The sequence below is a fragment of the Chlamydotis macqueenii genome, chromosome 2 (genome assembly GCF_036417535.1).
Source record: "Chlamydotis macqueenii isolate bChlMac1 chromosome 2, bChlMac1.mat, whole genome shotgun sequence".
NCBI lineage: Eukaryota > Metazoa > Chordata > Aves > Otidiformes > Otididae > Chlamydotis > Chlamydotis macqueenii.
In genome coordinates, this window is record NC_141557.1 from 163,751,587 (window position 1) to 163,779,424 (window position 27,838).

Genomic DNA, 27,838 nt, shown 5'->3' on the forward strand with positions numbered 1-27,838 from the left:
GGCGCGGCTCGGCGCGGCGCGGCTCGGCGCGGCTCGGCGCGGCGCGGCTCGGCGCGGCTCGGCTCGGCTCGGCTCGGCTCGGCTCGGCTCTGCTCGGAGCCGTTCGGCTCGGCTCGGCTCGGTTCGGCGCGGCGGGGATGGCGGTGCCGGAGCCGGACGCGCGGCTGGCGCAGGAGAAGGAGGAGGAGAGCGAGGAGGAGAGCGAGGTCCTGGAGGAGAGCCCCTGCGGGCGCTGGCAGAAGCGCCGCGAGCAGGTGCGGGGCGCGGGGTGCGGGGGCGGGGGGCGTGCTGCTGCTGCCGCTGCCGCTGCCGGGCCCTGCGGGGCTGCGGGCTGTGCGGGGCGCCCAGCGCTGCCGGCACCCGGGGCGCGGGCCCGGCCGGAGGGCGATGGGGAGCGCTGCGGCGGGGGCGGCCGGGGGCGCGGGGAGCCCGGTGCGGGACGGCCCGTGCGGGGAGCGGGGCTCGGCCTGTGCCGGTGCGGGGTGTCCGGTGCGGGATGCCTGGTGCGGAGTGTCCCGGTGCGGGAAGCTGGACTCGCCGTGCCCCGGTGCGGGGAGCTCGGTGTGGGGTGCCCAGTGTGGGGAGCGGGGCTCGTCGTCTCCCGGCGCGGGGTGTCCCAGTGCGGGAAGCTGGACTCGCCGTGCCCCGAGCGGGGCTCGTCGTCTCCCGGTGCGGGGTGTCCCAGTGCGGGGTGCCTCGGTGCAGGGTGCCCAGTGGGGGGAGCTGGACTCGCCATGTTCCAGTGTGGGGAGCCAGGCTCACTGTGTCCCGGTTTGGGGTGCCCGGGGCGGGGAGCCCGGTGCGGGGTCCCAATGTGGGGAGCTGGACTCGCCATACCCCAGTGTGGGGTGTCTCAGTGCGCGGAGCTGGGCTCATCATGTCCCAGTGTGGGGTGTTCCGACGCGGGGTTCCTGGTGTGGGGAGCTGGGCCCATCGTGTCTCGGTGCGGGGTGCCCAATGCGGGGAGCCAGACTGGCCATGCTGCAGTGCAGGATGTCCCGGTGTGGGGTGTCCGGTGCGGGATGTCCCGGTGCGGGGTGTCCGGTGTGGGGAGCCAGACTTGCCATGCCCCAGTGTGGGATATCCCAGTGTGGGGTGTCGGGTGCGGGATGTCCCAGTGCAGCCTGCAGCAGAAGGCACCGATGCCCAGGGCCCGGCCGTGCCAGGCCGCTCGCTCGCAGCCGGCTCGTGGGCCCTGTCGGGAGGCAGCCGGTGCTGAGCCTGGTCCTGGGGGCTTTTGCCGGGCTCGGCCCTTGCGCCGTGCCTGGTGGCAGCGGTGCGGTGGCAGGCCGGTAAGCACGGCCATTCCTGCGGGAAGGGGGCCTCACCCGGAACATTGGGGCCTGGCCCCCACACCCCTGCCTGCAGGGCTGGAGAGCCCGGTTCCTCCTCCCCAGAGGATTTTGGTGCTGCAGTTTATCTCCCCGGGCCAGGGGCTCAGCACAACCCCCCATGCTGCCTGCCCACCAGCGCTCCCGTCATCGCCCCCCGCCCTCCCTCCGCCAGGCGCGTCCCCCATTTCAGGGTAAGGACCATCTCCCCTGAAAGAGGAGCCCGAGTCTCCCCAGGCGCCCGGGAACAGGGACCGAAGGCAGTGGGTGACTCCTGACCGCGGGCAGGAGTGGGACAGCGCCAACAGACGTACATCACAGGCCCATCCTGGCTGGTCCTGATCGTCATCTTCCCACGACCTGTGGGTCCAGGGTGCTCCAGGCTGGCTGCAGGCTGCCCATGCTGCAGCTGCCTTCCCAGCCTGGGCTTTGCTGGGATCTCGATAACCTGACAACGCCGGTGCCGTCAGCGCCTGCCCTTCTCGTGTCCCTCTGTGCGTCCTGGTGCCTCCACACCCACACATCACCCTTCCATCCCGTTCCACCCCCCTTACCGCACGTCTCTACATCAGGGCCTTGCAGCAGGGTGTACGTGCCACACGGCTGGCGCCTGAGCCTTGCCCCACGGCGTGCACGCAGCGTGGTGAGCGCCAGGACCTGCCGCCATGTTCGACATCCCGCGGCTCCTTCCTCTGCTTGTCCTTGGTGCTCCCAGAGTGTCAGGTCCCACCCGAGTGGCACATCCAAGCTGCTGGAGCCAGCTGTGTCTGTGTCTGGTGTTTCCTTTATCATTTTGGGACAGGCTTTGCTGGTGCCCGTCGTTGGCTGTCCCTCTGTGTGCTGTGCCCTGCGTCTGACCGAGCTTCAGCTGCCAGCGCAGGCGCTGCGGTGCGGGGCTGGTCCCCAGGCAGTCGCTGTGCCGCAGGCGAGGCGTGGGGCACGGGCACAGGCGCAGCTGATAGACCCCTGCCGCTGCAGGGTGGCTCTGCGGGCCGGCTGAAGGGGTGAGGAAAGCCGTGCAGAAACGAGTTTTCAGCTGAGAATGCCCTGATCGAAGGGCCTCCACTGCGCGCTGGGAACGAGCAGCAGGGTGGAAACATCTGGTGCAGGTAGTGGGTAAGGCCTGGCCGTGCGATCGCGTCTGGCCTGTAGCTGCAGTGGTTTTTGACGCGGTTCTCGGATGATGCGTGTTAGCCTGCGGCCCACCAGAACAGCCCGACACCCCCGTCGTCCCTGGCAGAGAAACGATGTGGAGGTCGTGTCTCCTTTGAGGAATCCCTATCTGTTTTGATCTAATGGTGACATTTATTGATGAGCATTTTAACGTTTAATTTCGACGCGGGAGCTCTCTGGAGTGGGGTTACAGTGGCTGGAACTGGCCCCTGGAGCTTTGTCCCGCTGTGCGGCACGTGGCGCGCAGCCCCGTCAGCGATGCTTCCGCGCGGATGTTTTGGTAACTGGTCGCTGCGCCGTGCTGTCCCTCTGCAGGGAGCTTTTCTTGCTGGGCAGGGTGGATTGGCCTTTCCTGAGCATCGCAGGCGCGAAGGCTCGGCGGTTTGTGATACGGTCGCACATCCCAGCGATGAGTTGCCGTGCTGCGGCCACACGAGAGGCCTGCCGAGGGCTCGCCGGGGCCGCGCTGCCGTGCCCAGGCAGGGCCGTGTCCCCCAGGAAGCGAGCGCTCGGTGACGGCCCCGAAGGAGAGCGGCCTGTTTGGCAGGTGCAGGTTTCAGGGTTCGGAATCTGTAAAGCTGCCGTGACAAATTACACGTGAACTTCAACAGGGAAGTGGCAGCACTGCCTACATTGCAAAATGAAGGAAGTTTTCTGCAAGAGACTAGTTTATTGCACATTCACAGATGCTCAGTTACGTACCAGGAAGAAGAAACGGCGTTTGCTGTCTGTGAGCTGCCGGTACGGCACCTCCTAACACCGACAAACAGCCGTTCTGTTTAACGAACGTCCGATTGCCGTAGGCACTTTGGGTATTTTTACCAGCAGGGGTTTTCCCTCGCTGTCCCGATGGTTCGTTGTACTTATTTATTCTCCTTAATTTGCTTTGCCAGGCCAGCCAAGTCCCAGGTGGGATCCACCATGCTGCGCTGGGTCTGACGCGGGGTCCGGAGGGTTGGAGAGCTGGCTGCGGCTGCCGGCGCTGCGGCTGCCGGCTCTGCGGCGGTGCAGGGAGCCCAGGCGCGTGGCTCGGGGCAGCTCTGGAGCCTGCAGAGCTGAAGTGGGCAGAGGCAAGCCCCCCGCGCCGTGTTTTGATGCTCAGACTGTGGTGCTCCGAGTGTCAGCTGAGAAGCAGGTTATGATGAATTGCTGAGCGTGTATATTAGTTACATGTACGCCAGGACTGCGCCTTTGTTTTTACACGTGGCCGCTGTGGCTGTACTCCATTGGGAGAACGCCGAGCAGCGGCTCACAACCCCACGTGCGTCGTTACACCACGTTTCAGGTGCAGACACAGCAGCTAAAACGTGCGGTGATCCTAATGCTGCGCTGGGCCTGGCCACGCGCACCAAGAAAGAAAACATTTCCCTTCGCAACGTCCTTCGCCCATTTGTGATGCGTGTGCTCATGATGGGTACGAAGTCACAGATTCCCACGAGCGCTCAGGAAATAAAAGCACTGACAGCATCCCCGCAGTGGGTGTGGGGAACGGCCATGCCATCCTTCGGTGACTCCGCGTTCGGTGTCGGCACAGCCCACGTTCTGCTGCTGTCGTTCCTCCCGCTGCTACTGCTGTGAAGGTGCAGCAAAGGCAGGCTGCTGCTGCTCTGGACTCTTCCGTGGAGGAAGATACGTTTTTTCAGTGTCGGTGACGTCATTCACTTTTCCCACCCACCCTGCAGAGTAAGAGTAGTGAGGGAGAAGAAACTCGGCTTGTGTTAAAAGTTTTGCAGCTTTCCTTGCCTGAACGCGGTTTCGTGATGAACCCCAGCACCTCGCTGCAGAGGTCAGACTGGCTTTAGCCCGGCTGCTTTGCCTGTGCAAACCCTGTGTCCCTGTGGGAAGGGGATGCTGGGAGCGGCAGGCATTGGTTGACTCCGCTGGTCAGGAGCGCTGGTGCCACCACGTTAATCTGGAACACAGACTGGGTCCGGGCCATTATCTCAGCGACCTTTCCGGCATCGCTCCCGTCGGTCTCTGGGTGTTCCCGCCTGCCAGTTCTGCCCGTTGTGCTCCCCGCAGGAATGTGCGGGACCGAGCGCGCTCGGCCTTGCCTTGCTGTTTCCCAGGGCCCTTTCCTTCGGACGACGGCGCGTGCCTGCTGTGGCGGAGCTCAGCTGCAGTTCACGGGACCGAATTTCAGAGTTGTTGTTCGGTTGTGGCTCTGCCGGTGCCTCTGACAGTGTTCTGCTCCGCGGCGCTGGCCGCTGCCGGTGGCTGGAACAGGGCTGGGTGCATTTCCACCTGGAACGGGCACTGCTCCCCTTCTGGTCTCCCTCTTCGGTTAAAGGGTTAATGGCTGGATGTGCACTGGGACAGAGCCCTTGGACTGTGAGCTTTACCGTGTAAAACCAGCAGGGTGAAGGAAAGGAAAAAGGGAAACGGTAATAGAAAGAAAGAGAAGAAGAAATGTTCAAGCAGAATTTAAAGCAAATAAAGTGATATTTAACAATCTGCGAGAGGAGGAGAGTTTGAAGTGCTGCTGTAGGTTCTGGCGGATCAGAAAATGAAAACAAAATACAGAAAAATAATCAAGGCATTTGATCGTAGTGAGGTGCGAGGGGGTTCCCTGTTTTAGGCATTAATTGTGTTTGCAGTTTGCAGTGCGGATAACCAGTTCTGAGACAGATTATCTGGAAAGCATCCAACGATTTAATATTTGCCACCAGTTATTTTTAAAAGCTGCTTTGTTGCCAGCCCTCCCGGGAGACCAGGACGTGAAGCGTGTTTTGTTGTGCAGTGCTTTTCCAGCGCAGAGGGGATCAGCTGAAGGACTCGGCTCTCCCTTTTCGTGCCGTCTGTTTCCCTGCCCCGTACTGGTTTTACGGCTTTGGTTTGCTGTTGTTTGCCTTGCCAGGAGGAGTTCGCTGGTGACCCCGCGGGCCGCAGCCGATGCGGCCGGTGAATGTCCTTGGCTCTGCTCTGTGCTTCCGACAGGCGTGGGGCACCGAGTTTTGGCTGAGGAGACGTGTGAGGGCGAGGTGCGGTTGTTTGAACCGAGGCAGCGTCACTCACCGGCGGCTGGGCTGTGCTGGGACACAGCGATGGCCTCTGCTCAGCGGGCATGCTGCGGGCCTGGCACCAGACGAGACCTCGCATGCGAGATTCAGCGTGCTCCTCGTTACCCCCGGAGTCTGTGCAGGCCATGCGCGAGGACTGTTTTGCCGTGTGCTGCAGCCCCGCTGTCCCTGCGCTGCTTTCTCCCTTTCAAGGCTCCTTTAATCCTTCCCGAGCGCGCCCGGCCATAACAATCCTCGGCCTTGTTCTCGCTGCGGGAGGGAGCTGGCACCAGCCGGGTGGCAAAGGTTAGTGCAGAAACCCGTCCTTTTCCGCGCGCCTGGCTGTCCGCAGCTCCTTGTCCCCCAGCTGCGCGCCGTGCCCAGGCGCTGCCCGCCCGCCTTGCCGTCCCCCGTGTCCTGGCTGCATGCTGCTGGCAGTCCCTGGCCGCTCCAAACCAGACACCAGAGAGAAGCCCCACAATCACCGGCATTCTCCCTGTTTTGTTCCCTTTCCTGTTTTCAACCAGGCTTTTTTTGTCCTTCCCTTGGTTTCCTGCGCAGGTATTTTTGTTTACAGTGGGCAGACGCTGTTTGAGTCTTCCAGGCTCCTGCACCTTTTGCGTCCCTCGTCTCCCTTCTCGTTTTCTCTGCTGTAACCAGAGAGCACACACAGCCCCAGAGGCTTTTGTATTTTGCTTCTGGGACAGGGGATGTGCCCCAGGTCGTGTTACAAAATGTGTTAGGAGACGATCAGGTGCTCGTTGGCCGGCTCTTCGTCTGACGAGTGGCGTTTGGCAGCAGACACGTCAGGCGGTGTTTCGGTGTTCCCGTAGCGATCGGATCTCGGTCAGCACGGCGTTTTTGTGAGCTTTCACTGACAATGCGCTGCCCGCAGCTTCGCGTTCAGCTTGCGGCTGCTCTGCGCCAGCGCAGCGGGAGGGCAGATCCCCCTGCACCCAACAGCCTAAACCACACCAAGGTCCTGGTAACTGGGTAATCCGTACTGGTCCCAGTCTGCTCCCTGACACACAAAGGGTTGCAGCCTGGTGCCCAGGCTGCAGGGGTGCCCAGCCGACGCAGGCCGTCGCTTTCCGGGCTCGCGCTGCAAGGCCCGGCCCTGGGCCTTTGTCCCCAATTGGGACTGGCAGGCGCTGGAGACCTGTGGCAGCGGGATGGGTACTGCACACCCCGCGGGTCCTGGGGCACCTCCTGCTCTCTGCCCCCACCTTCCCCACCACCCCAACGCATCCGGGCACGGGTGCGGGCTGGTGCCCAGGATCCCTTCCCTTTCCTCGTGTCCTGCATAGCCTTCCCTAATGCCCGCTGCAAATCCACTGGGCTGCTGCCGCGGGGCGGCGTGTGCCCAGATTTCGGCGACGCTGCCGGTGAATTTCCGAGGTGCCGTTTAGCCAGGGAGCAGAGCCGCCTGGGCTGGCCAGCGCTTGGCTTTGGCTGACCGCAGGCTCGTGTCTCGCGGTGCCCCGGGGCGCACGGTGCCCTGGGGCGTGCAGTGCCCCGGGGGGTGCAGCAAACGGCTCCCCGCAGTCTGGCTCCCTGCGTTCCAGCTTCCTGAGCAGCTGCTGGCCAGGCGTGCGTGCAATGGTGTGGCCTCTGCCCAGGAAATAACAGCACTTCATTGCCGTCAGCGTGCAGGATCTCCCCTGGCTCTTGTCTGGGCAGTGGAAAACACTCTTCTGTCCCTTCTTCTCGGCTGTGGAAGGAAACAGGGACGGCAGTGTTTGCTCTGGCAGCTGCCGCGGGAGAGGGACGGGCAGCGGTGGGTATGGAGCGAAAGGGAAGACTTCCAGCCCTGCCTGCCGCGGGCGGAGAGGACGGGCGGGCCAGGGGCTGCGTTTCCGAGGAAGGCTGCTCCAGATCCTGCTGGGAGAGGGCTCCTCTCCCAGTCCAGAGGTGTCAAACAACGACCTCCCTGCAGCTGCTGGCGGGCAGGGGATCTCCCGGGGACGGACAGGGAGAGTTCACGAGAAGGGGCTGGATGGAGTGGGCACTCCTTGTGCCCCAGGACGGGAGAGCTCCGCCACTCGCGTCTGCTGTGTGGGCTGTGAATCCGCTTCCCTCCCTCGGTCTCCCCTGCCCGCAGCCGAGCCGGGCACCTGGTTATTGTTCCTGGTGGAATGGCTGGATGCCACCTGTGCTTTCTGCCTGTAGCTCTGCTCCTTCTCTCCTCCTCGAGGCTCACCGCTCCTCCCGCACTGCCCAGGACAGGCGCCGTTCGCCTGTACTGGGCCTCACCGCTCTCCATGACGGCTCTGACATTAAACCCCGGCGGAGCTCACTGTTCACCTGTACCGGCCTCACCTCTCTCCGTGACGGCTCTGACATTAAACTCCCACGGAGCTCGCCCTGAGCTGTGCCGCGGCCTCCCAGCTCTGTGGGCGGCGCGCTGCCATGCCAGCTCGGCTCGGTCTCTCCAGTATGTTAGCCCTGCATCCACACTGGTCTGCGTTAGTGCTGAGAATGTGTTTTTGTGAGAGGTAGGATCAAATGCCTCCCTGGAATCAAAATATTTTCCTTGTCCTGTGTTCCCTTCACCTGCTAATTGTGTAACGCGATCACGCGGAGCGAACAGGTTTGTCAGGCACCGCAAATCCCTCGTCCCACTCCTGCCGAGCCTCAGGACGCTGTGGGCTTGATCTGTTGTTTTGGGGTGGGCCGCAGAGAGCGTGTGGGTGGCTGTCACCCAGCCTGCTCCCCAGTCACAGCCTCTGGGCTGCCTGCCGCGCGGTGGACGCGGGCAGCACCCAGCCGGGCTCCGGAGCGGGTTCTCTGTCATCGCGTGGGGCTGCTGCTGGGCCCGGCCTCCTCCAGGGGACAAGGGGGCTGTTGGTGGCGGGTCCTGAGCTCGAGACGGGGCCCTGGAAGCAGAGAGCTCGGAGCTCAGACCTGGGCAGAGAGCTCCCAGCTCAGGAGGGGGGAGCGCGTCAGCCCGGAGAATTGCCTGCGTGCACAGCAGGACCGAGGATGAGCCCCCCTCATCCCCCGGCTGCCCGCACGCCGCTGCGGGACCTGCTCCAGCTTCTGCTCCTCAGCGCAGCAGTGGTCGGGCAGGGTCTGTCCCTGTCCCTTGGCGAGCTGAGGGCAGCAGCGGCGGCGTCAGAGTGGGGCGTCAGCACTCTCAGCTCATTTTTTTCCCTTGTGCATGTTTTAAAAATACTATTTCCATGTTGCAACAGTCACCCCTGCCCTGCATGGGGCCTTAGCACGGGGTGTGGAGAGAGGAGCGCAGCCTCTCGTGAGGCCGGGGAACGCATGCTTTGGGGAAGGCGAGGGGCACCCAGCCCCGGGCAGCGAGCGGAAAGGGCGTCCCTGCGGAGCCGGGGTCCTCCGCCTCCGCTGCCCGCACGCTGGCTCTGACAGGAGGGGCTCCGCTGCCTAAGGTGCGTTCCTGTGCCTTCGCAGCTCCTCCTCACTGCCTGCACTCTGGGGTCCCTCGAGAAGCCCCGACATGGCCTTTCCCGTCGCCCAGGCTTGTGAGATTCCCGAGGGCCAGGCCTTCCGTCCCCAGGGGCATCCACAGCTCCCAGGGCGGTGGCGGCTGCACCAGGGCAGGCGCGGGGCCGTGGGCGCTCGCAGGGCGGCTGCCAGCCTGTGGTGGGTAGGGAAGGGCTCCATCCCGCGCGGGCCGCAGGCCACTGTGTGCCGCAGGCGGGTGGGAGCTGGGCAGCGGCTCAGGAAATGCATCCCCCCGGCTCCAGTATGGACAGGGCACGTGCACGGAGTGCTGGCAGCTGCCTCGCTCTCCTGCACATCCATGGGCCTTTGATTCCCAAAATGTCATCTTTCCCCTGGTCTCTGGCTCAGCACCAGTCCAGAAAATCCCTGAAGAGGTTTGGCCCTCTTCCTTCCAGCCTCAGGATGCACGGACGCTGCGCGTCAGCCCGGTGTGTCCTCCAGCCTGGTTGGGTGGCCTCTGTGACGGCCCCTCTGTTTCTCTCGGGACGGTCTTTTTCGGGGTGATTATGCAATGGCAGTGCCTGGGCTTAGGGATGGGAAGGAAACACGCCGTTTCCCTCCCCTTCCCTGTCGCTGCTTTGCATCGCGCCCCCGCCGCGGCCCCGACAGCCTGGTGAGGGCAATGGGACCCTGCGGGGTGGGGGGTGAGGGTCGCTGTCCCACCGCTCACCCCTGCGGCCTCCTGCCCTGGCTGCCCCGCCTGCCCCTTTGCCCTGGCCCTGGGGCAGCCGCCCTCCGTCCCGGCGCGCATCCCAGCCGGCGTTTCCCCAGCAGCCCCGCCAAGCCGGGCAGAGGGGGGTTTTCAGCGCCTGTGCCTTGTTTCCGAGCACCCTCCAGAGCTGCCCTTCCTCTGGGCATTCGGCGCCTGGCCCAAACCCGTGTTTCTGGGCAGGGTCTGCTGTGTGCCCTGGTCCCGTGGCCGTGCCGCTGCTCGGCGTTAATGGAGGCCGAGGGCTGGGGCTTTGCCTGCTCGGTTGCCTCGGAGACGAAGCAGTAAACTTACGCCAAACTTTGGGAATTATTTGGGTAAAGTGCCCGCGGGCGGGAGCTGGCCTCCCTCGCGGAAGGACGGCCCCGTGCGTTGGCGCTGCGCCGGGTGCGTCTCCGGGCTCCGCTGGCGGGTGAGGATGCGAGAGGGCTGCTCGGGCACGAGAGAGCACCCATGTCCGGTGTTCGGTCCCCAGGATTGTGCCGGGGCTGGACCGCTCCCCCAGCCCAGAAGCTGTCTGCCCCCATCCTGCGCCGAGGTCCTGGGAGCGGGACCGCAGCGGAGGAGGCCTCTGGGACTGCCCTGTCCTCGGTGACCACAGGTGGCCGGGGTGTGCTGGTCTACCCCAGGGGGGCACAGGAGGGCAATGGGATGTCCCCAGCCCCTGTTTTGGGTGACCGAGGGATGGGGCCAGCGCATGCTTGTCCTGAGGCCAGGAGCGCAGGTGCCTGGGGAGAAGCAGAGTGTCGGCAGAGTGCCTGCTCCCCCAGGCACCGTGGCCGTGCCTTTTCCTTGGTCTCCTAGAGCGATCCGGGAAGGTGACAACCCACCTTGTCCTCATTGTCTTCTTCAGATGGGGTCTGAGTGCCAGTGCCATCAGAAATGCCCGTCCGTTGCTCTCAGCCCCATGCCTGCCTTGTTTAACAGCCGCTCTCCCAAGGCCCCAGAACTGTATCTCAGCCTTTTTCTGCGGGCTGTTTCAGTCCTTGTTGACGTGAAAAGCTGGAAAGGGAGCGATTTATTGTAAGATGCAATCTGAGCTTTTGTAAACCTTCGCTTACGCGTCCCCAGTGATCTCTCCGGGCTGGCCTCGGCGCCTGCCAAGGGCTTTCTGGAAGCAGCCTTGGCAGGGAGTTGGTCCAGTCCAGCTCTGGAGCTTTGCTGGTTCCGCCTGGTGTCCACCGTTAGCGGCACACGGAGCTGCCAGGAACCCCTGAAAGGCACTGCGTGAGGTACTCAGGGTGACCCGTGCCCGGTTCCTTTGTCCCCAGTCACCCCAGCAATTGTAATGCAGCGTTTATTTATTTATGCAGTCTCAGACCTTGGTGCGCAAGACAGCTGTTCCGTATCAGTTTTATCGTTGTTCAGCACAAGACTGAGCATGTTCGTGTCTCTGAACGGAAAAGGGAACGTTTCCTGCCCCATAGGCTTGTCTGGTGCTCCTCAGCACGTCCAGAGCCTCCCCGATACCAACAGATCCACTGCCAGGTCCAGCGTTGGATCCAGTGCCAGATCCACTGCCGGATCCACTGCCAGGTCCAGTGTTGGATCCAGTGCCAGATCCACTGCTGGATCCAGTGTCCAGAGCCCTAGGCGCCAGGACACCACTCTGAGCTCGGAGAGCGGGTTGTTCAAAGCTGGGAGGCTGCGGCGCAGGGACCACGCTGGACCTCTGCTGTGGGTCGCGCTCTCAGATGGGTGGCTGGTCTGGTTCAGCCCGGCTGCTCTTACGTCAAGCTCTGAGCAAGTGGGAGGCAGCGTTCCCTGCCCGGGGACGGGGGGTGCTGGCAGGCACCCGGTTCACCCAGGCGTGGGGACCGGGGGCACGGGCTGCGGTGGCCTCACGGGATGGGTCCTGCTGTGGGCTCACTATCTGCACGCAGAAGGCTGTGGCCCCGCGATGGGGCAGGTGAGGAGGTGGCACCTGGGGTTGTCAGACCTGGCTACGCCTTTGAGCTGGGCGTCGGTAACTTCCGTGCGGAGCTCTGTTGCTCTTGCGCGTCCGTGAGGCAACCAAAAGGCTGTTTGGGCCTGCGCTCCCCCTTGACTCCTCGTTCGGCCTCGTGGGCCGCTCACTGGTTTCAGGACTGGGATTTTCTCAAGACCGTCAGCTGATTTTCCCATGTGTTTTTGGGTAGAGGTGGAAGAGCAGCTTCACCGAGAGCAGCTTCCCTCCGGCCGCAGCCCACCCTTGCTTTTCACCACAGCACCAGCCTCTCCAGTGGGACCAGGGCTCGGGGTTCGCAGCGCCTGCTGTGACGGCCGCGCTGTGGGGGCATCCGGATGGGGGCTGAGCCTTCTCCCCACTGCCCCTGGCTGCGGCTCCCCCGGTGTTGCCCTTGCTGGGTGCTCCTGTGCCGGCTCTGTTTGCGCTGGGAGTTGCTGGGCAGGCTGCGGGCAGTGAGGCCAGCTGGCCGCGTTGCTGGCTGTCCGTGCTGGGCTTTGTGCGAAGCACGTGGAGCCTGCGAGCGGAGAGAACAAGAAACAGAGGTGCTTTGTGTGTCCGCAGCAGGAACTGGGCCGCGGCTGCGCGCCCGTGCCCTGCTAATGACTGGGGTGCTGCGTGCCTGCGCCCACAGCTGCCCTGGGACGCGGGATGCTGCGTACCTGCCCCTGGGAGCAGCAGAACAATCCCTCTTTCATCTGGCTGCTGGCAGCTTCGTGCTGCCCGGCCGCATGGCAGATGGGCGCGGCTGCCATGGCTGGGGGGGCACAGCCCTGGCCCCCGACCCGTTGGAGGAGACAAGGGGCCGGTGGAGGGCCGCAGGCCTGCTCCCGTGCCGCGATGCTTTGTGAGGGCAGCCACTGCGCCGAGCGCAGCGCAGGCGGACGACTGGGATGCAGCAGGCGCCGCTCCCGGGAGGCAGGACCCCGCATCCTGGGTGGGGGTGGCTCTGTGCTGTTGAGCCCCGGTCAGAACTGGGTGGCTCTTGGGCAGATTTTACTGGGGCTGAAGCTGGGCCCAGGGGTCCTGGCTCGCCTGGGACAGCGATCTGGTGCTGCTCTCGGGGCAGGATCGGCAGAGACCCAGCACAGGGACGGGGCTGCCATGGCTGGCTCCGCGTTGGACGGGACCTGTGGAGGTGATGCCTGCAGAGCTGCTCTGCACAGGGTCCCAGGACGTGGCTCTGTGACCTCTGGGGATGGGAACTCGTCAGAGACCCTGGGGCGTGGGGGTTCCCCCAGTCTGCTGGGGCTGTTAGAGAAGGTGGTATGGCTTTGGTTTTTCTCATTTGCCCTGTCCAACGTGTGACCATCAGCTGGGGTGTGGGTTGCTCCCCCACGGCTGCTGGGAAGTGGGGTCTGCGTGGGGTCCCCATCTGTGTGCAGGAGTGGGGCCGGCAGGTGACTGTCGCTGCTGGCTTCTCACTGAGCTGGAAGAGTCGAGAGGAGCTGGCATGGGAACTGCTCTGAATCACCAGCTCTCTCCTGTGCCCGCACATCCTGGAGAAGCGGTGCCAGCTGCTGCGGCGCCTGAGCCCCGGAGCAGGCAGGTCCCGCGGGCAGGGCAGAACGGGCAGCGGGCTGGGGGTTCGCTCCACTCGCCATTTCCTGGCCACAGCCTCCTGCAGGCTGGAGTCCTCCACAGAGAGCACCTGTGCCCATGCAGCACGTTCCTCTGCAGAGAGCACCTGTGCCCACGCAGCAGGTTCCTCCACAGAGAGCACCTGTGCCCACGCAGCACCATCCTCCCGTGGGCAGGATCCTCAGCTGCGGGCAGGGCTGCAGCCGGGCTGTCTCACACCTCCCCGTGCCTCACAGGTGAATCAGGGGAACATGCCAGGCATCCAGAGCACCTTCCTGGCCATGGACACAGAGGAGGGCGTGGAGGTGGTGTGGAACGAGCTGCTCTTCACCGACAAGAAGGCCTTTAAAGCGCACGAGGTGAGCCATCCCTCCCCAGCGGGGACTGTGCCCAGCTCCCCAGACACCACCCGCGGCCCCTGCCCGGGCAGCTCCTGCCTTTGTGGCATTGTGCTTTCCCTTGGCTTCTCTCCCAGCGACGGCTCCGTGCGTCCCCCGTACCCCGAGAAGAGCTCTCTCTGTGACTCGGGGCACAGCGTCCTCCCCAGCTCCAGGTTCCCTTGCTCTCGCAGTTGTCCTGCCACGTCCCAGGACCTGCCCCCTCACCTCTCCTCTCTCTGCCTGCAGGAGAAGATCAAGACCATGTTTGAGCAGCTGGTGCTCGTGGATCACCCCAACATCGTGAAGCTTCACAAATACTGGCTGGATGTGAAAGACTCGAAGGCACGGGTAGGGAGGTCCCAGGGGGCGTCCGGGGGTCCCCAGGCCCGGGGGAGGGATGCTAGTGGGAGCCAGGCGGGGATCTCGGCTCTGCTCCTCACCCCGTTCCCCAGGGACACCCCCTTCCTCCTCCGGGACACTGCTGCCAGCAGCCGGCTCTCACCCGTGTGCGGGGCGGCGCAGGCTGCGTGCTGCCGGCTGGCGCAGCCCACGGGCTGTGCACGGCGCTGGCTGCGCGGGGAGGCTGGGAGGCTGACGGCTCTCTTCCCTGCCAGGTCATCTTTATCACAGAATACGTGTCCTCAGGGAGCCTGAAACAGTTCCTGAAGAAAACCAAGAAAAACCACAAGGCCATGAATGCCAGGGTAGGTTCCCTGGCGCAGGCAGAGCGTGTCCCAGCAGTCACCTTTGATGAGCGACAGTCTCTGCGGGGCTAGTGGAGGGCGGATTTCCCAGTCACGGGGTGATAGGTAGGAGTGCCCTGCTCCGTCTGCCTTGTCTGACGGAGCGCCCTGGTCTCTGCTCTAGGCCTGGAAGCGCTGGTGCACTCAGATCCTGTCTGCTCTCAGGTGAGCGTGCCGTCACTTGTGTCGGCCGTCCTGCGGCTCACTGGGCTGGGCACAGGCAGCGTGCTGAGGGCAGCCTTGTGTCCGCAGCTTCCTGCACTCCTGTGAGCCTCCCATCATCCACGGCAACCTCACCAGCGACACCATCTTCATCCAGCACAACGGGCTCATAAAGATTGGTTCAGGTGGGACGCTGCCGCCCTCGCAGGCCCGCGGCTCCGGGTGCTGACGAGAAGTCAGCAGGAGGAAAGTGCCCGCCGAGGGGTGTGGGGGGCTGCGCGGGGTGGAGTGCCACGGGCTGGGCAGCGGGGGTGAGAGCTGCAAGGTCCCTCAGAGGATCACCTGTGCAACGCTTGGGGTCACCTTCTCTTCTGTTTGTGTCCTCTGCTCCACGCCTCCTTCCTCGTCTGCTTCCGGATCGGTGCTGACCGGCAGTCTGGCACAGGGTGTTTGCAAACGGTGAGCGTCCCCCACCACCTCTCCCAGCACATCACTCCCGTCCCTGGGTCGGAATTTCTCCCCTGTGGGCCCGAGGCCCTGCGGCACGCAGGAGCAGCCCTGGGCTCTGCAGGCAGGGGGACCTGTGTCCCTCAGGGAATTGCTGTTCCTGTCCTGGGAGCAGAGGGGTCTCCTGGGGGAGCGAGTGGCCCACGGGTGGTGTGCATGGGCAGGAGCGCGCACAGAAATCCTGGCTGCCTCGGGGCACACACGTGCGCTCACGGCCCTGGGGAAACAGCTTGGAAGAGCAGTGGTGCAGAACATTTCTCATTCCCTGACGCAGCCCTCCCGGATGACCTGCGGAGCCCCATCAGGATTGAGCGGGAAGAGCTACGCAACTTGCACTTCTTCCCCCCGGAGTACGGCCGTGAGTGCGGGGCCTGTCTGCCGGGGGCGCGGGCAGCGCGCGTGCCCGGAGGGGCGTGGAAGGGGGCCCTGCGCGCAGCGTGGGCACAGTCTTTGCAGCGATACAGAGTTATTCAGTGCATTCGTAACTGAAGCCATGGGCCGTGAGTCACAGGAGATTATGTGGTAATGAGGGACTGCGTGTAGGTATTCAGTGGTGGTTAGTGCAGAGGGAGAACCAGCGGTGCCTACATGGGATGGACGGTGCATTAGCAATTACTGGCTGGGAACAGGATCTCAGCGTGGCCACAGATAGCTCTGAAAAGGTCAGCTTACGGCTCAGGAACACTTGACAGCATGTAAAGTGTTACAGTGATCAGAGAAACAGGAGTAGGGACTTTTTGTGCCGTGTGAAAGCTCATGATGTGATCCCCACCTTGAATATTTGGGCAAATAATGAGAGAGGCTGTGCGGGGAACTGCGAGAAAGTGTGTGCTGGGGTGGGGGAAGCAGTCGCGAGCAGAGGTGTGGGCTTGGTGAGGGCAGGGGCGTGTGGGGAGAGGCGTCTGCAGGGATGAGGCAGGGTGCAAGGGCTTTTCCCAGGGAGGGCGGGTGGTGGCTGGTTCCTCTGCCCTGACGTGGTTCTGGCTTGGTTTTGCAGAAAAGGCTGACGGGACTGCTGTGGACATCTTCTCGTTCGGGATGTGTGCGCTGGAGGTACGGAGCAGCACAGCTTCGGTGCCTGGGAACCTGCCGTGGTTCCAGGGCAGGATTGTTCATGGTGGCCTGGGGAGCTCCCCGAGGAGTCTCCTTGCCCTTTTCCAAATCTCCCTGTGAGCTAGGGACCCCTTGCAGCAACGGAGGCATCACTGCTGGGGTCAGCAGAACATTTTCTGCTGCCGTGGCCCACCCTGCCCTGGGTGCGGCAGCAGGCTTAGCTCACCTCTCCTGTGCTCAGCTGGTGCCTCTCAGCTGTCTCTGCTGATGCCTCCTCTTTCTCCTCAGGCTGTGGCAGCCCCAAGAAGGGAGGGCACAGGGGGAAGGGAAAGACGGTGCTGCTCCAGGGAGATGCGCACCGCCGAGCACAGCTTGCCCAGCAGACTGTGGGGCTCTGGGTGCTGTCTGTGTTGTCCCCCGGTCTGCGCGGTGCCCGGGGAGCAGCCTCCCATGTCTGCCCCGCCTGGAATCCATGCGCAGCCTGGAGCGCTGGGTGGGCGAGAAACAGGCCCCGAGGGTAGGGGTGCAGCAGCCGGGGAGCACTGGGGAGCCCAGGAGATCTGGAGCCTGGCCGGGCTGCGTGTCCTGGCGAGGAGCTCCGCAGCTGCCACCCTGCCAGGGTATGTCCCTTTGGGAAGCCCTGAAGGCCTGGCCGCGTGCAGACATGGCTTCACTCCTCCTTCCCCAGATGGCAGTGCTGGAGATCCAGACAAATGGGGACACACGGGTCTCGGAGGAGGCAATCGTGCGGGCACGACATTCTGTGGACGATCCCAACATGCGGGTGAGTGCAGCCGGCTGAGCCTCGGGGACCCCTCTGTGGGCCAGGCATCCCTCTGGGGTGTAAGTCCCCCCAGGAGCGTCCTGCCCCTCGGCTGGCAGTGGAGCGTCAGGCAGCCTGACGTTGCTGCACGCGCCGGGGTGCACCAGTGCTGGGCAAGGGGAACAGGACAGTCCCCTGCTGCAAACCTAAGGGCAGCCACATCTGGGGGCCACGGGATTCTCTCCCCCCTGGGCTGGTCGAGATGAGAGGCAGGTCCTCACCGCCGTTTCCCAATCTTACCAGTAGCAAAGCTGAGTGTGAGTTGCCAGTAGTGCACGTGTTGCACACGTGTGCACGCACACACTCTGTGCAGGTGTGCCAACCGCAGACAGTTCAGCCCAGACAGGGCAGTGCCCTGTTCAGGGGAACAGACGGTGTGAACAGACAGGTCCTGCTTCTCAGCATCGCTGCTCAGGGCAGTCCCGTTCACCCGTCACTGGTTTCGGGCCCCATCCCATGAGTCTCCCGTTATCACTCAGACCCGTGGTCTGTCCAGTATCTCTGCCCCCTCCCCAGGCTTCCAGCTCACCTACCAGCTGGTCCAGCTTGGTGTTCGCCAGAGGACCACACGTGCTCGCAGGGAACAGAGAAGAAACTTACACTGTAAACACCTAGGAACAGAGTTTAGTAAGACAGGACAGACGGAGCTGATCAGGTGCAGGACTCACCCAGTCAGGTGTACTGACCAGCACCCTGCTCACAGCCAGGCATCCCATAGTAACTCCTACCCCCTTTGACGCAATAGTGCCCTTGTTTGCATGGTGTCTTCTGTTGAGCCTTCAGCGCCAGGGGCAGACAGCGTTGCTGTTCACCTCTGATGGTCTCTGGGGCAGCTGCTGTGGAGGGGTTAGGTTGTGTGGGTGCCCACCCTCTCATCCTCCTGATCATGCTTCGGTGTTTGCGTCTGTTCTGAGTAGCCCTAGCCAGACACCGGTACAGAGTCTGCACGGAGCAGTCGGGAGGACGGGCCCCAGACTGCAGCGTGCAGGAGAGGCAGAGGGTCTTGCGTTTCTTCCATCAATGAGCAAAACCAGGCTGATGCGTCTCTCCCATGCTGCTGCTGTCAGGAGTCCCTCCCGCTGGCTCAGCCTGCCCTTTCTCCAGTCCTGCCCCCATCTCTTGGTGGGCTGTGGCTCTCGGAGCTGGTCCTGGCTGCCTGCCGGGATGCGCCCTGCCTGTCCTCCTTGTGCTGCAGCACTCCCGGGGTGAGAGCACGCAGGGCGCAGAGATGCTGTGGCCGGGCTGTCGGTGGGCACCCAGCAGCACGCTGCCCACCCGGAGCACCACTGCCTCCTTGGGTTGGTGCTCTCTGTGCTGCCTGCCCTGCCCTGCCTGGGGCTGCTCGCCGGTGGAAACAGCCGTGCAGTCCTGCTTCCCGGGAAATGCAAGTGTGGGAGGGAGCCAGGGCTGGCAGCGGTGGGAGTGAAGCAGGGCAGTATCCTGCTTTGTCTCCAGTTTCTGCCTTTGCTTCCACCCTCAGGAGTTCATTCTGTCGTGCTTGACCCTCAACCCTGACAAGCGACCGACAGCCAATAACCTGCTCTTCCACCGGGTGCTCTTTGAGGTCCATTCCCTCAAGCTGCTGGCAGCACACTGCTTCATCAACCACCAGTGTGAGTAGCCATGAGCCCACCCTGCCCGGTCTGAGCCTGTGTCGCTGCCCCAGCGGAGCTGGGGGTGTGGAAGAGCCTGGGGAGAAAGGCGGTGGCTCGCAGACCTCCCCTCGGGTCCACGCTGCAGAGTCCACCTTACAGGACCTCGCAGCTGACAGCCCCTTTCTGCCGTTGTCGTAGATCTGATGCCAGAGAACGTGGTGGAGGAGAAGATAAAGGAACTGGACCTGAACATGGTGATGGCAGAGATCCGAAGAGAGGGTCGGCCTGGAGCACAGTGGAGGTGAGGATGAGCAGGGGAGGTGTCAGAGCAGCCATGGCCATCAGCCCAGGACTGGCATCCAGCCTGGTGATCCTGATGTCATGGCAGAGCAGTCCTTCACACTGCTCTTCTCTCTGGCCTCCCCCAGTAATCTTCCTGTCCTGTTTCTCTCCCAGGTACTCAGAGGTCTCCTTCCTTGAACTCGACAAGTTCTTAGAAGACGTCAGGTGGGTTGAAGGTGGCTGACCTGGAATGTTCTACCCAGCTCTGCTCCCCAGCGTCTCTGCCCCCCACTCCTGGGCAGCGCGGAGCCAGGCTCAGGACTGTGCTGCAGCACGTGTAGAGTGTCGCATTCACGCAGCAGTCCCTGGTCGTGTGTCATCCCCTCTGCGGTTCCCCTGGGCGAGCCAGAGCTGCAGCGCTGGGGCGAGGGGAGCTCTGTGGCCTGCCACCCCCTCGCCCTTCTGCCGGCCTGCCAGCACCGCCGCTCCGTGGGCGCAGATCCTGGTCTGGGCCACGGCCTGCCACAGCTGACCTTTCCGGGGCTGTAAGAGGACAGGGCTCAGCTGTTTGTCCTCCCTCTGTGTCTGTACCAGGAATGGGATTTATCCCCTGATGAACTTCGCTGTTTCCAGACCCCACGCCCTCCCACGCGCACTCTCCCAGCCCCAGGAGGACCCTCAAAAAGCCAAGACTCCCACCCCAGAGCCCTTTGATGTGGAGACCAGGAAGGTAAGGTCAGATCCAGGTGGGGACAGATTCTCCACTGGCAGTAGGTGGATGGTCTCCGTTCCTGACACCCTACTGCAGGAAGGCCTCTCTCCCTTAGCCATGCGCTGGACTCCAGCACAGGTGAGAGCTGTTCTTGCTGCGCTGGCTGCCCCAGGACGGTGACAGTCCTTTTGGCTTGAGCTCGTGAGGTCTGTTGCACCGGAGACCTTCCGGAGCGGGCCCGTTGCCTCTGATTCCTTGACTCTGCCTTCCCTCCTCACACATCCACCAGCAGCTCTGTGGCGCGGCGTATTCTGTGCCTCGTGCTGGGGTGTAGGTTTGCAATCCCATCATCATTTGGTAGCGGCACTGCAGTGGCATGCGGAGATGCCAGCTGAGCTCGGGCCCCGCTCCGCCTGGCACATGCCCCGACACTGAAGTCCCGGGCAGGAAGGTCATTGCAAGTGGGTTTATGGACCCCGAGGGGAGCGGAAGGGGTGCCAGGCAGGGAAGGACCGACACAATGTGAGGCTGTTGGAGCAGAAGTGAAGCCTTCCAACACCATGGTGTAATCCATCCCTGAACAGAGCAGTTCAGCGCTGCAGCGTTGTCCCCGCAGGGGTATGGGCAGGCTGCCGTACGTCCTCCCAAAGCCATCCCTTCTCCAGGGTGAGCGAGCCCTGTTCCCTCAGCCTCTTCTCACAGGGCAGGCACTCCTGCCCAGGATCATTTTGGTGGCCCTCCATTGAACTTGCTCCAGTTTATCAATGGCTTTCTTGTTTTGGGGGCCCAAAATTAGATGCAGTACCTGGATGTAGTTCAACAAGTGCTGAGTACAGGGAAATTATTATTTCCCTCAGTATCCTGGCTGTGCCCCAGGACGCTGTTGGCTTTCCTTGCTGCCAGGGCACGTTGCAGCTCATGTCCCGCCTGCTGCCCACCATCACCCCAGAGTCTTTCCAGCAGAGCCAGTAAGGCTCTCCTGCCAGCCAGCCCATCCCAGCCTGTGTCCTTGCCAGGGATCCTTCCTTCCAGGGCCAGGAGTTGGCATTGTCCCTTGCTGACACGCATATGGGGAGACGAGGTTGTTGGCCGCCACGGACAGGGCACAGCTCAGGCTTGGCACTTTGTACAGCGCCTTCTGTCTCCTGAACTGCCGGCCGTCGCTGAGAGCGGTCAGAGGAACCCACCGGTCCACCTCTCCACCCTTTGGTCCCCGTTACTTCCCTGCGTGGGTATTTCCCTGTAACGACACTTCTGGTAATTCGTTATTAATCACCTTATTGGCACCGTCTTTGTTTTCCGTGGATGACACGAATGCATTGAACTGATGTGAAAAATACGATGTAGGGCTAAACCTAATTCTTACCCCAGCCAGATCCCACGAAATGCCTCCCTTCAGAAAGTACAACAGCAGTGGTTTCTTCGTATCTGTCTGAGAATCAGCCTCAGTGCACTTAACTTATGCTTTATTCATAGTGCTCAGTGCCTATTTTTAGTGAGCGCTGTGGTGATCCATCAGATGCGTTCGAGAAATGTAAATGCAAACCTCTGCAGTCGTGTCTTTTCCCCTCTCTGTGTCTGTTACGTGCTGCTTTTTCACTCGGCGCCCCAGGGAAAGTTCTGCAAGTGCGTCGTCTGACCAGTGTGTTCAACTCGCTTTTACCCAGTCTGACAAAGGACTAGTAGTGTCAGAAGCATTCAGGTTCTGCAGATTTCACGAAAACTTGCAGCTGGACAAACCTGCAAGTCCCAAATGAGTGTAGCTATAATGCAGATTCTCTGTCTGCTCTGGGAGGCACTGGAATATGGATGCTGGATGGGTCTGAGGAATTTTTTTTCGTGGTGAGGATGGTTAAACAATGGACCAGGAGCTATGAGAGGTTGTGGGATCTCCTTGGAGGTTTTCAAAACCCATTGGGCAGAGCTCTAAACAGCCTGGCCTGAATTCCCTGGTTGTCTTGTTTTGAGCAGGGGCTTGAACTTGAACTGGAGACCTCCCAATGCCCCTTCCCACCTCATGATTCTGTGATCACAGGCATCAGGTAGAGAGAGGTGGGGAGCAGCTCGCAATGATGTGCTCAAACACCCATGTGATGATGTCTGCACACTGCCGCACAGTTCCGTGTAACTCAGTATACAAAGGAGCACGGAGCCAGAGAGTGCGCTGGCGTCACTCGGTGTAAAGAAAGGACACCCACCTTGGGCATACAGCCACACTAGTCAGCTCTTCTTGGAGAAATGGATGGCCCGGGGCTGATAAAGGTCAGAGGACAGCGAGATTCCTGACTGAGCGCTCCTGACTGAGATTCCTGAGAGCGCTAAATGCCCAGGGAAGTTTGTCATGGGGAGGAGCTGTCGTGGGGTACTGGGTCAGAGGAAGGAACAGGCATATAACTCACCTCTGAGCATAAGCTTGAATTAGTATAATTCAATATAAATAAATAGATAAAGGAGGAATACAAATGAAACGCTGTTGAACCCTGTGTGGAACAGGGATGTTGATTCCTCACTTGGTTTCCTGTCTTTTGGGCTGACCCACGGCATGCTCTCTCTGGCTTTCCTTTGCCCAGACAGCGTGACGTCTGTGTGATGGTGTGAACCATTTTCATGGAAACCTGGAGCTGACATACTGAAGCTTGAAGCTGACCCAGTTCCTTCATAGGAACTTGAAGCTGATGCAAACAAAATGTCGTATTTATCTAACACATTTGAATATTGTGCGATGCAATGTGAGGTTTTCAAAAGAAAATCCATACATCATTTAAATAACATTCAGGATTTCAGTTTTGCTCCTCTGTCTGATTCAAGGATTGGTCATCACATGAGGACATGACAAGGACAATACTAAAACTTGGGTTTTTAGTAACCAAGAGCTTGGGCAGAGCTTTAGGGGGAAGCCTACCCCTGGTACATGCAGCAGCAGAATTCACCCTGGTTGTAAAGTTTTGCCGGAACTGCACCTTGTGCAGGGCTCCCTTACCCATCTCTCCATCAGCTGACGGTGGCCATGGTTCGTAGCTGGACACTGGACTAATTTAACTCTCAGCTGCTCCACCTGAACACTTCCTAGGAATGTGGGAAGAAGTGGAAGGTCAGACTGGCAACTGGAATCAAGGGGGTTAAGTAGGAATTCGAAAGTCATGCTTGGAGAGCAGAGGTAAAGCAGACCTGGGGGAGCCACTGTGTCCAAGCTGATGTTGATTTTGGCCTCTTCTAGGTGGTGCAAATGCAATGTAACATGGAGCTGAACGAAGACAAGACTCAGTGGCATGTAAGTATTCGGCTCCGCTTCTGCCCGAGGCACTGGGGCAAGACTGCTCTCTGTACCCATCTCTGGCATCTGACTGGGAAGACGTTTGCTCTCAGCCAGTTCGCTGCAGTACCCAAAGGCCTTGCTCTTGTCCCTTTATCGTAAAAGAAGCCCGAAGAAGAGCGAAGCCGCCAGCCCCCTCTGGCTGCCAGACAGGAAGACCTTGATGTCTTTGTCTGGATATCTTTTAACTCCATTCTAGTTTTAGCAGTTGCAGGTGAGAGAACATTCCTCTAAGACACTCAAACTACCCTGCCAAAGACATCCAGCATCTCCGCCGTTACCAGCATCTCCCTGCCCACCGCTGCCAGCGGTTTCTAGTGCTGATGGAAGAGTCAGCAGCTGTCTCTTACAGAGAGACTGGGGTTTGTAAAGAGCTCTCTCTTCTTTCTGCAGCTTACTCTTCTGCTGATCCTGGAGGACAAACTGCATCGACAGTTGAGCTACGACTTGCTGCCCAGTAGGTTTACTTGCAAATAGATTTCTGTGCGTGAATGCAGAAGTGTTGCCTGGGGGCCCTGGTCAGGTTTAGGCTCAGGCTGTGTTAGACACAGGTTGTGTTTATAGATAGCTTTTCTTTCCTTCTTGTACTGGGGGAGCAGACGAAACCCCAATATCTGTGTGGTACCAGTTCTTGTCCGCTCAGACTGAGCTTACAGCCTCTGGCACACGGTAGTGCCCTGGGCTCTGGAGTGAATGTTGGGAGTCCAGTGGCCATCAGGACCCTGCCCTTCACCCTGGGGCATGTGTGCAGTTCCTGGGGGAACACTAGTGAATTCTTCCCTCGTTCCCAGCACTGGTGCAGTCTCCACAGTCAGTTTCAAAGGAGAAGGTGGGCTCCTCTGAGGAAGCCCATGGCTCTGGGGAAGGATGCTTCTCCTCAGAGTAGGTCCAGCACAGGAAGCTCTTTCCTAAAACATGCAGGAGCCTTCTGGAGGCCATGCAGCTGGAGTCCCCTGGCTGCCTTACAGCCAAAATTAAAGCATACAGCTTGGAAATTAATGCTTGGGGTTTGCTGCTTCACCAGCCCCTCGTGTTTTTCTGCCTACAGGTAGTGGCCTGTCTGCTTTTTGTGCTGGGCCAAAACAAGCAAAAAAAAAATCTCAGAGGTGACACATTGCCAAGACTATTGTGCTTTGTGTGATTTGGGATGGGGCTCATTCCCCCCAGTACCTCGTTCAGCCCCGGGTCACTGCGCACCTCTGTGCTGTTTGCTCCGGGGTTACTGAGCAGTTACGTACCCAACCAAGAGCGTACAGCCCGTGTCCCTGGAGCACAACGAAGCGTAATGCAGATGTGCAGCAGGTTGGGATGGGGCACTTTACTGGCAGAGGAGGAACTAAGAGATGCATGAACTGTCATGTTCTCACCATTCCTTGTCTCTGCAGCTGATAACTCCAAGGACTTGGCCACAGAGCTGGTGCATTACGGATTCATCCATGAGGTAAGCCTCCTCACCACTCCTCGTCTCAGTCACGCGTGCACCGTGCTGCTGCAGTCCCCAAATCCACGTGACACCTCAGAGGAGTAAGAGCTCCTCCGTTCCCCGTCAGCAGCCAGTGAGCGGTGGCAGGGGCGAGCCCCTGGCAGTCAGTGATGCTTCCTTTTGTGTTTGGTTGGTTTTTTCCCCTCCACACTTTGCTCATGCCCATCTCCAAGTCGCTGTTCTGAGGGGACAGTCGTATTGTAATGGCAGGGTTAATTACATCAGCCTCACAGCGATCCTGAATGTGAGAACTGGAGGAGGCCAAGGGAAGGAAGCTCCCGTCTCCAGAGGAACTGTGCCCCTGGACCGCTGCTCTTAAGGCACTTTGCGGATTCCTGCCTGCCAGAGGAGACGGCCTGCTGCAGCATCCAACTTCCAGGCTCTCCCTTAGGTGTTTGCGGACAGTCCCAAGAAAGAATTCGGAGCAGCCCAGGCATTCAGACTACTTGGCAGCGTAGCCTCAAGGAAAGGCAGCCTGGAGAGAATTAAAAATATATTTATTTTTACTTTGTACAAGGTAGGAATTCTGAGGCTGTAGGCAAAGTTTTGGAGAATTCCTCATTCTGGATGCTGACATTAGACCAGGAAGGGGTCAGCTTCACTGAGTGAAAAATCTATCTGAGTACACCTGGAAAAAAGCACATTTAGACTTTCTTCCTTTCTTCACCTGAGCACGGAGCCTGTGGAGCTCGGCACTGACACACCGGGGTGCTTTCTCCCATGCTCTGGAAAATATGTGGCATTTGGGGCAACCCGGCACTGCAGAATATACCTCCCACAGTCCGCGTTCCATGGCTGGGAACTACCTGTCTCTCCCTTTCTCTGAGGAGATAACCTCCTTGTAACACATCCTCCCCTCTCTAACATCGTTTCTACTCTACAGGCACCAACTGCCTTTTCTCCGGGTGGTGTAACTGATTCGTACCGTGTCAAACTGAGCAAATGTCCCGAGCCTGTATTTAGCGTGGAAGTGCGCTGCGTGTTTCTGATCTGAAGGACGTGTCTGTCCAAATGCTCGTCTGGTTGTCCAGCTAGAGTGGTTGGCCTAACGAAAGATACCACCATGCCGAACAAATCTGGCCTTCAAAATCCAAGTTTTTTCTTAAAAGAAAAGTAGTAAGTTAGCAGCAGTAGTGACAAAGGGGTGCCTCTAAGCAGCAAGAAAACAACTGATTCAGCATTTTTCATTTGGGTGAGAAATTTGAGTTTGTTTCTGGCAATTCCCAAACCCCTCTGTGATACACTCTGCATTCAGTGATTTCTTTCTTAAGGAGTAAACATTCTAATTATGTTAGAAACCACCTACTCCTGAATGTGTCAGAAAGGAGATTTCTGTACAAAATAGTTGTCAGACCAACAAAAAGTGACATTAACTTTTATTTTTGTTAGCAGTGAGAATATCATAAAACAGATGGCCGTAGAGAATAGCTTTTGATCCAGTGGCCAGTGAATTAAGTTGAAATTAACTAAACGAAAGAAGCTGGACCTGTTCTGTTCCTCTGACTGGAAGCTCCAGAGACCTGTCTGCTCTTTTGCCTTCGTATTGCACCTGACACAAAAAGGCTCCGTTCTTGATTGGCCATTGGGGCTATTCAGTAAATATGATAATTACGAGTGCTTGCGAGTTGTTCTCTTCTCCTATCAAAACTCAGATGTGAAGTTGGTGGCTTGGGATGGAGTCGTGTGAGGAAGGAGATGTCTAAGGCAGCCAGGCCAAATTGATCGGTTGTTTTTTCCTTTTATTTTAGGATGACTGCGAAAAGCTGGCTAACTTCCTGGAAAATGCCTTCCACAAATACCGGTCTCCTCCCTTGTGAGTCACCTCACTGCAGTCTGGGACAGAGCGGTCCCCCTGTACCGCAGGAGACGGGACGTGTACCAGACCAGAAGAAACTGCGGGGCTCCTGACCGAACTTCCTCCAGCAGGACTGAGCGGGCACTCGCTCTGGCTGAACCCTTGCAGTCCCTGAGAGGTGTACGCCTGAGTGTGGGGTGAAAAGGCAACAGCAAGTGGAGGAGTGATCAGCAAACACAAGAAATTACACGTGCATCACGAGAGGCTGGGAGCAGGCAGCGTGTGTTCTGGTCCCCACCCCTGAAGCAGCAGGCCAAGGGAGTTGTGAGGCGTGGGGGCGCGGGGTAGCGCCCCTGCAGCCCCTTCCCGATGGTGTTGTGACGATGCAAAGCTGCTGCAAGAATCCCCCCAAACTGATCAATTTCCCCCGGGAATGATAAGCTTTTTTCACTGTAGGTCCAAAGCTATTTTTTTTTTCCTCTTTGCCAGCTGGTAATACTTGCAGGAGGGAGGAGAGGAGCGGGCTTGGAAAGCTCTAGTGCAGTTTCCAATCTGCCACATTCCGTTTTTTATACCCAGTTTCTCCTGTTAAGGTTTCCCCAGCCCAGGTGAACCACTGTGATGCCTTGTAATTAGAACTGCACATCTTGGTGTAAGCTGAAGAGAGGACTCTGTGAGCTGGACTTGATATGGCGTGAGAAGAAATTCCAAAAATCCAAACCCACCAGCTGGATCCAAACGTGTGGATCAGCAGAAACTCACTGGTGCTGAACAGAACCCTTATCATTCCCCAGTTTGTCTTACAGGCTTCCAAAATCGCATGGCATCTTAAGGGGAAAAACCCTGATGTCTCTTCCTTCCCTGTTTCTCCTGCGGTGTTTGGAACTTCAGTCACTAGCCTGGAGAAAGGGGCAATCGGCTGCTGCCGCGCGTCAGGTTCAGCTGCTGAGAAGTGCAAATAGGAATGATTTGTGTTGCAAAAGCCATGCAGTGCTACTCCATGCTGTTCGTTGTGTCGTCTGGAACCAGCTGTATTGTGCCTCGCCGTGCTGGTGTGCCGTGCCGTGCCAGGTCTCTGTGGTACTGCCTGCGTTACGCTGCCCAAGCTTTGCGACGTCGCATCAGTTGTATCGCACCAGGCTGGGTTTGCCGTGCTAGGGCGCTGCGCTGAGCTGCCAACGTGTGCTGTATTTTCCAGCTGTGCTGTGCTGTGCCAACTCTACAAACTGACAAATCAATAAAGCCGCTGAAAGTAGCTTCTCATCAGAGCACTCAGCAAACCGCTCAGAGATTGTTTAGTCACAGTTCAACTAAGAGGAGGTGAAATAGTTTCCCTGAGTTCAACAGACCTACCCACCAAAGTCAGGCAGATTGGGCAGAGAAGGAATTCAGTGGAGAAGCAGCGTACAGCTGCTTGGTTCAGAAATCACTCTTTCTCCAGAACAAGCTTGCTCTTGCCTCTGCAAACTCAGAAATTCCTTCGCATTATACCAACTGCTTCATTTCCCTGATGAGCGAGTTAGCCCTTCTTTAACGCACTTCACCTGACTAAATTCATTGTTTGATTTAAGGTTGCCACAGCTGAGTTGTCCAATGGGTTTCCCTGCTACTGGCTGTGCTGCATTCAGCAGTGATGAGTTCATTAACTGGCTCCCGCAGGGCGTTTCCAGTACAGGACAGGCTGCTCGCACAGAACAGCTGAGGTTGGATGGACCACTGCAGGTCTCAAGAGGTCCCTTCCAGCCTCGGTGATCATCTAGTCCACCCCTCTGCTCGAG

At 59.9% G+C, this 27,838-nt stretch overlaps 1 protein-coding gene across 2 annotated transcripts; it reads left to right on the plus strand.

Moving 5' to 3' along the window:
- Positions 1-27,328, plus strand: NRBP2 (nuclear receptor binding protein 2). Of its 2 annotated transcripts, XR_015257754.1 has the most exons (19): positions 1-254; positions 13,449-13,571; positions 13,839-13,940; positions 14,207-14,296; positions 14,460-14,500; positions 14,588-14,682; positions 14,933-14,956; positions 15,279-15,362; positions 16,002-16,057; positions 16,746-16,841; positions 18,361-18,493; positions 18,674-18,776; positions 18,932-18,982; positions 19,352-19,487; positions 22,687-22,740; positions 23,176-23,239; positions 24,168-24,223; positions 25,149-25,457; positions 26,014-26,149. XR_015257754.1 is itself a non-coding variant. In XM_086741399.1 (18 exons), the coding sequence occupies exons 1-18, from the start codon at positions 138-140 to the stop codon at positions 26,080-26,082; spliced, it is 1,494 nt and encodes a 497-aa protein (XP_086597525.1). In that variant the 5' UTR covers positions 2-137; the 3' UTR covers positions 26,083-27,328. The 2 variants fall into 2 exon arrangements, 1 of the variants encoding a protein (XP_086597525.1); XM_086741399.1 differs by lacking the exon at positions 25,149-25,457 and having other exon boundaries at positions 2-254; positions 26,014-27,328.
- The last annotated feature ends 510 nt before the right edge of the window (positions 27,329-27,838 follow it).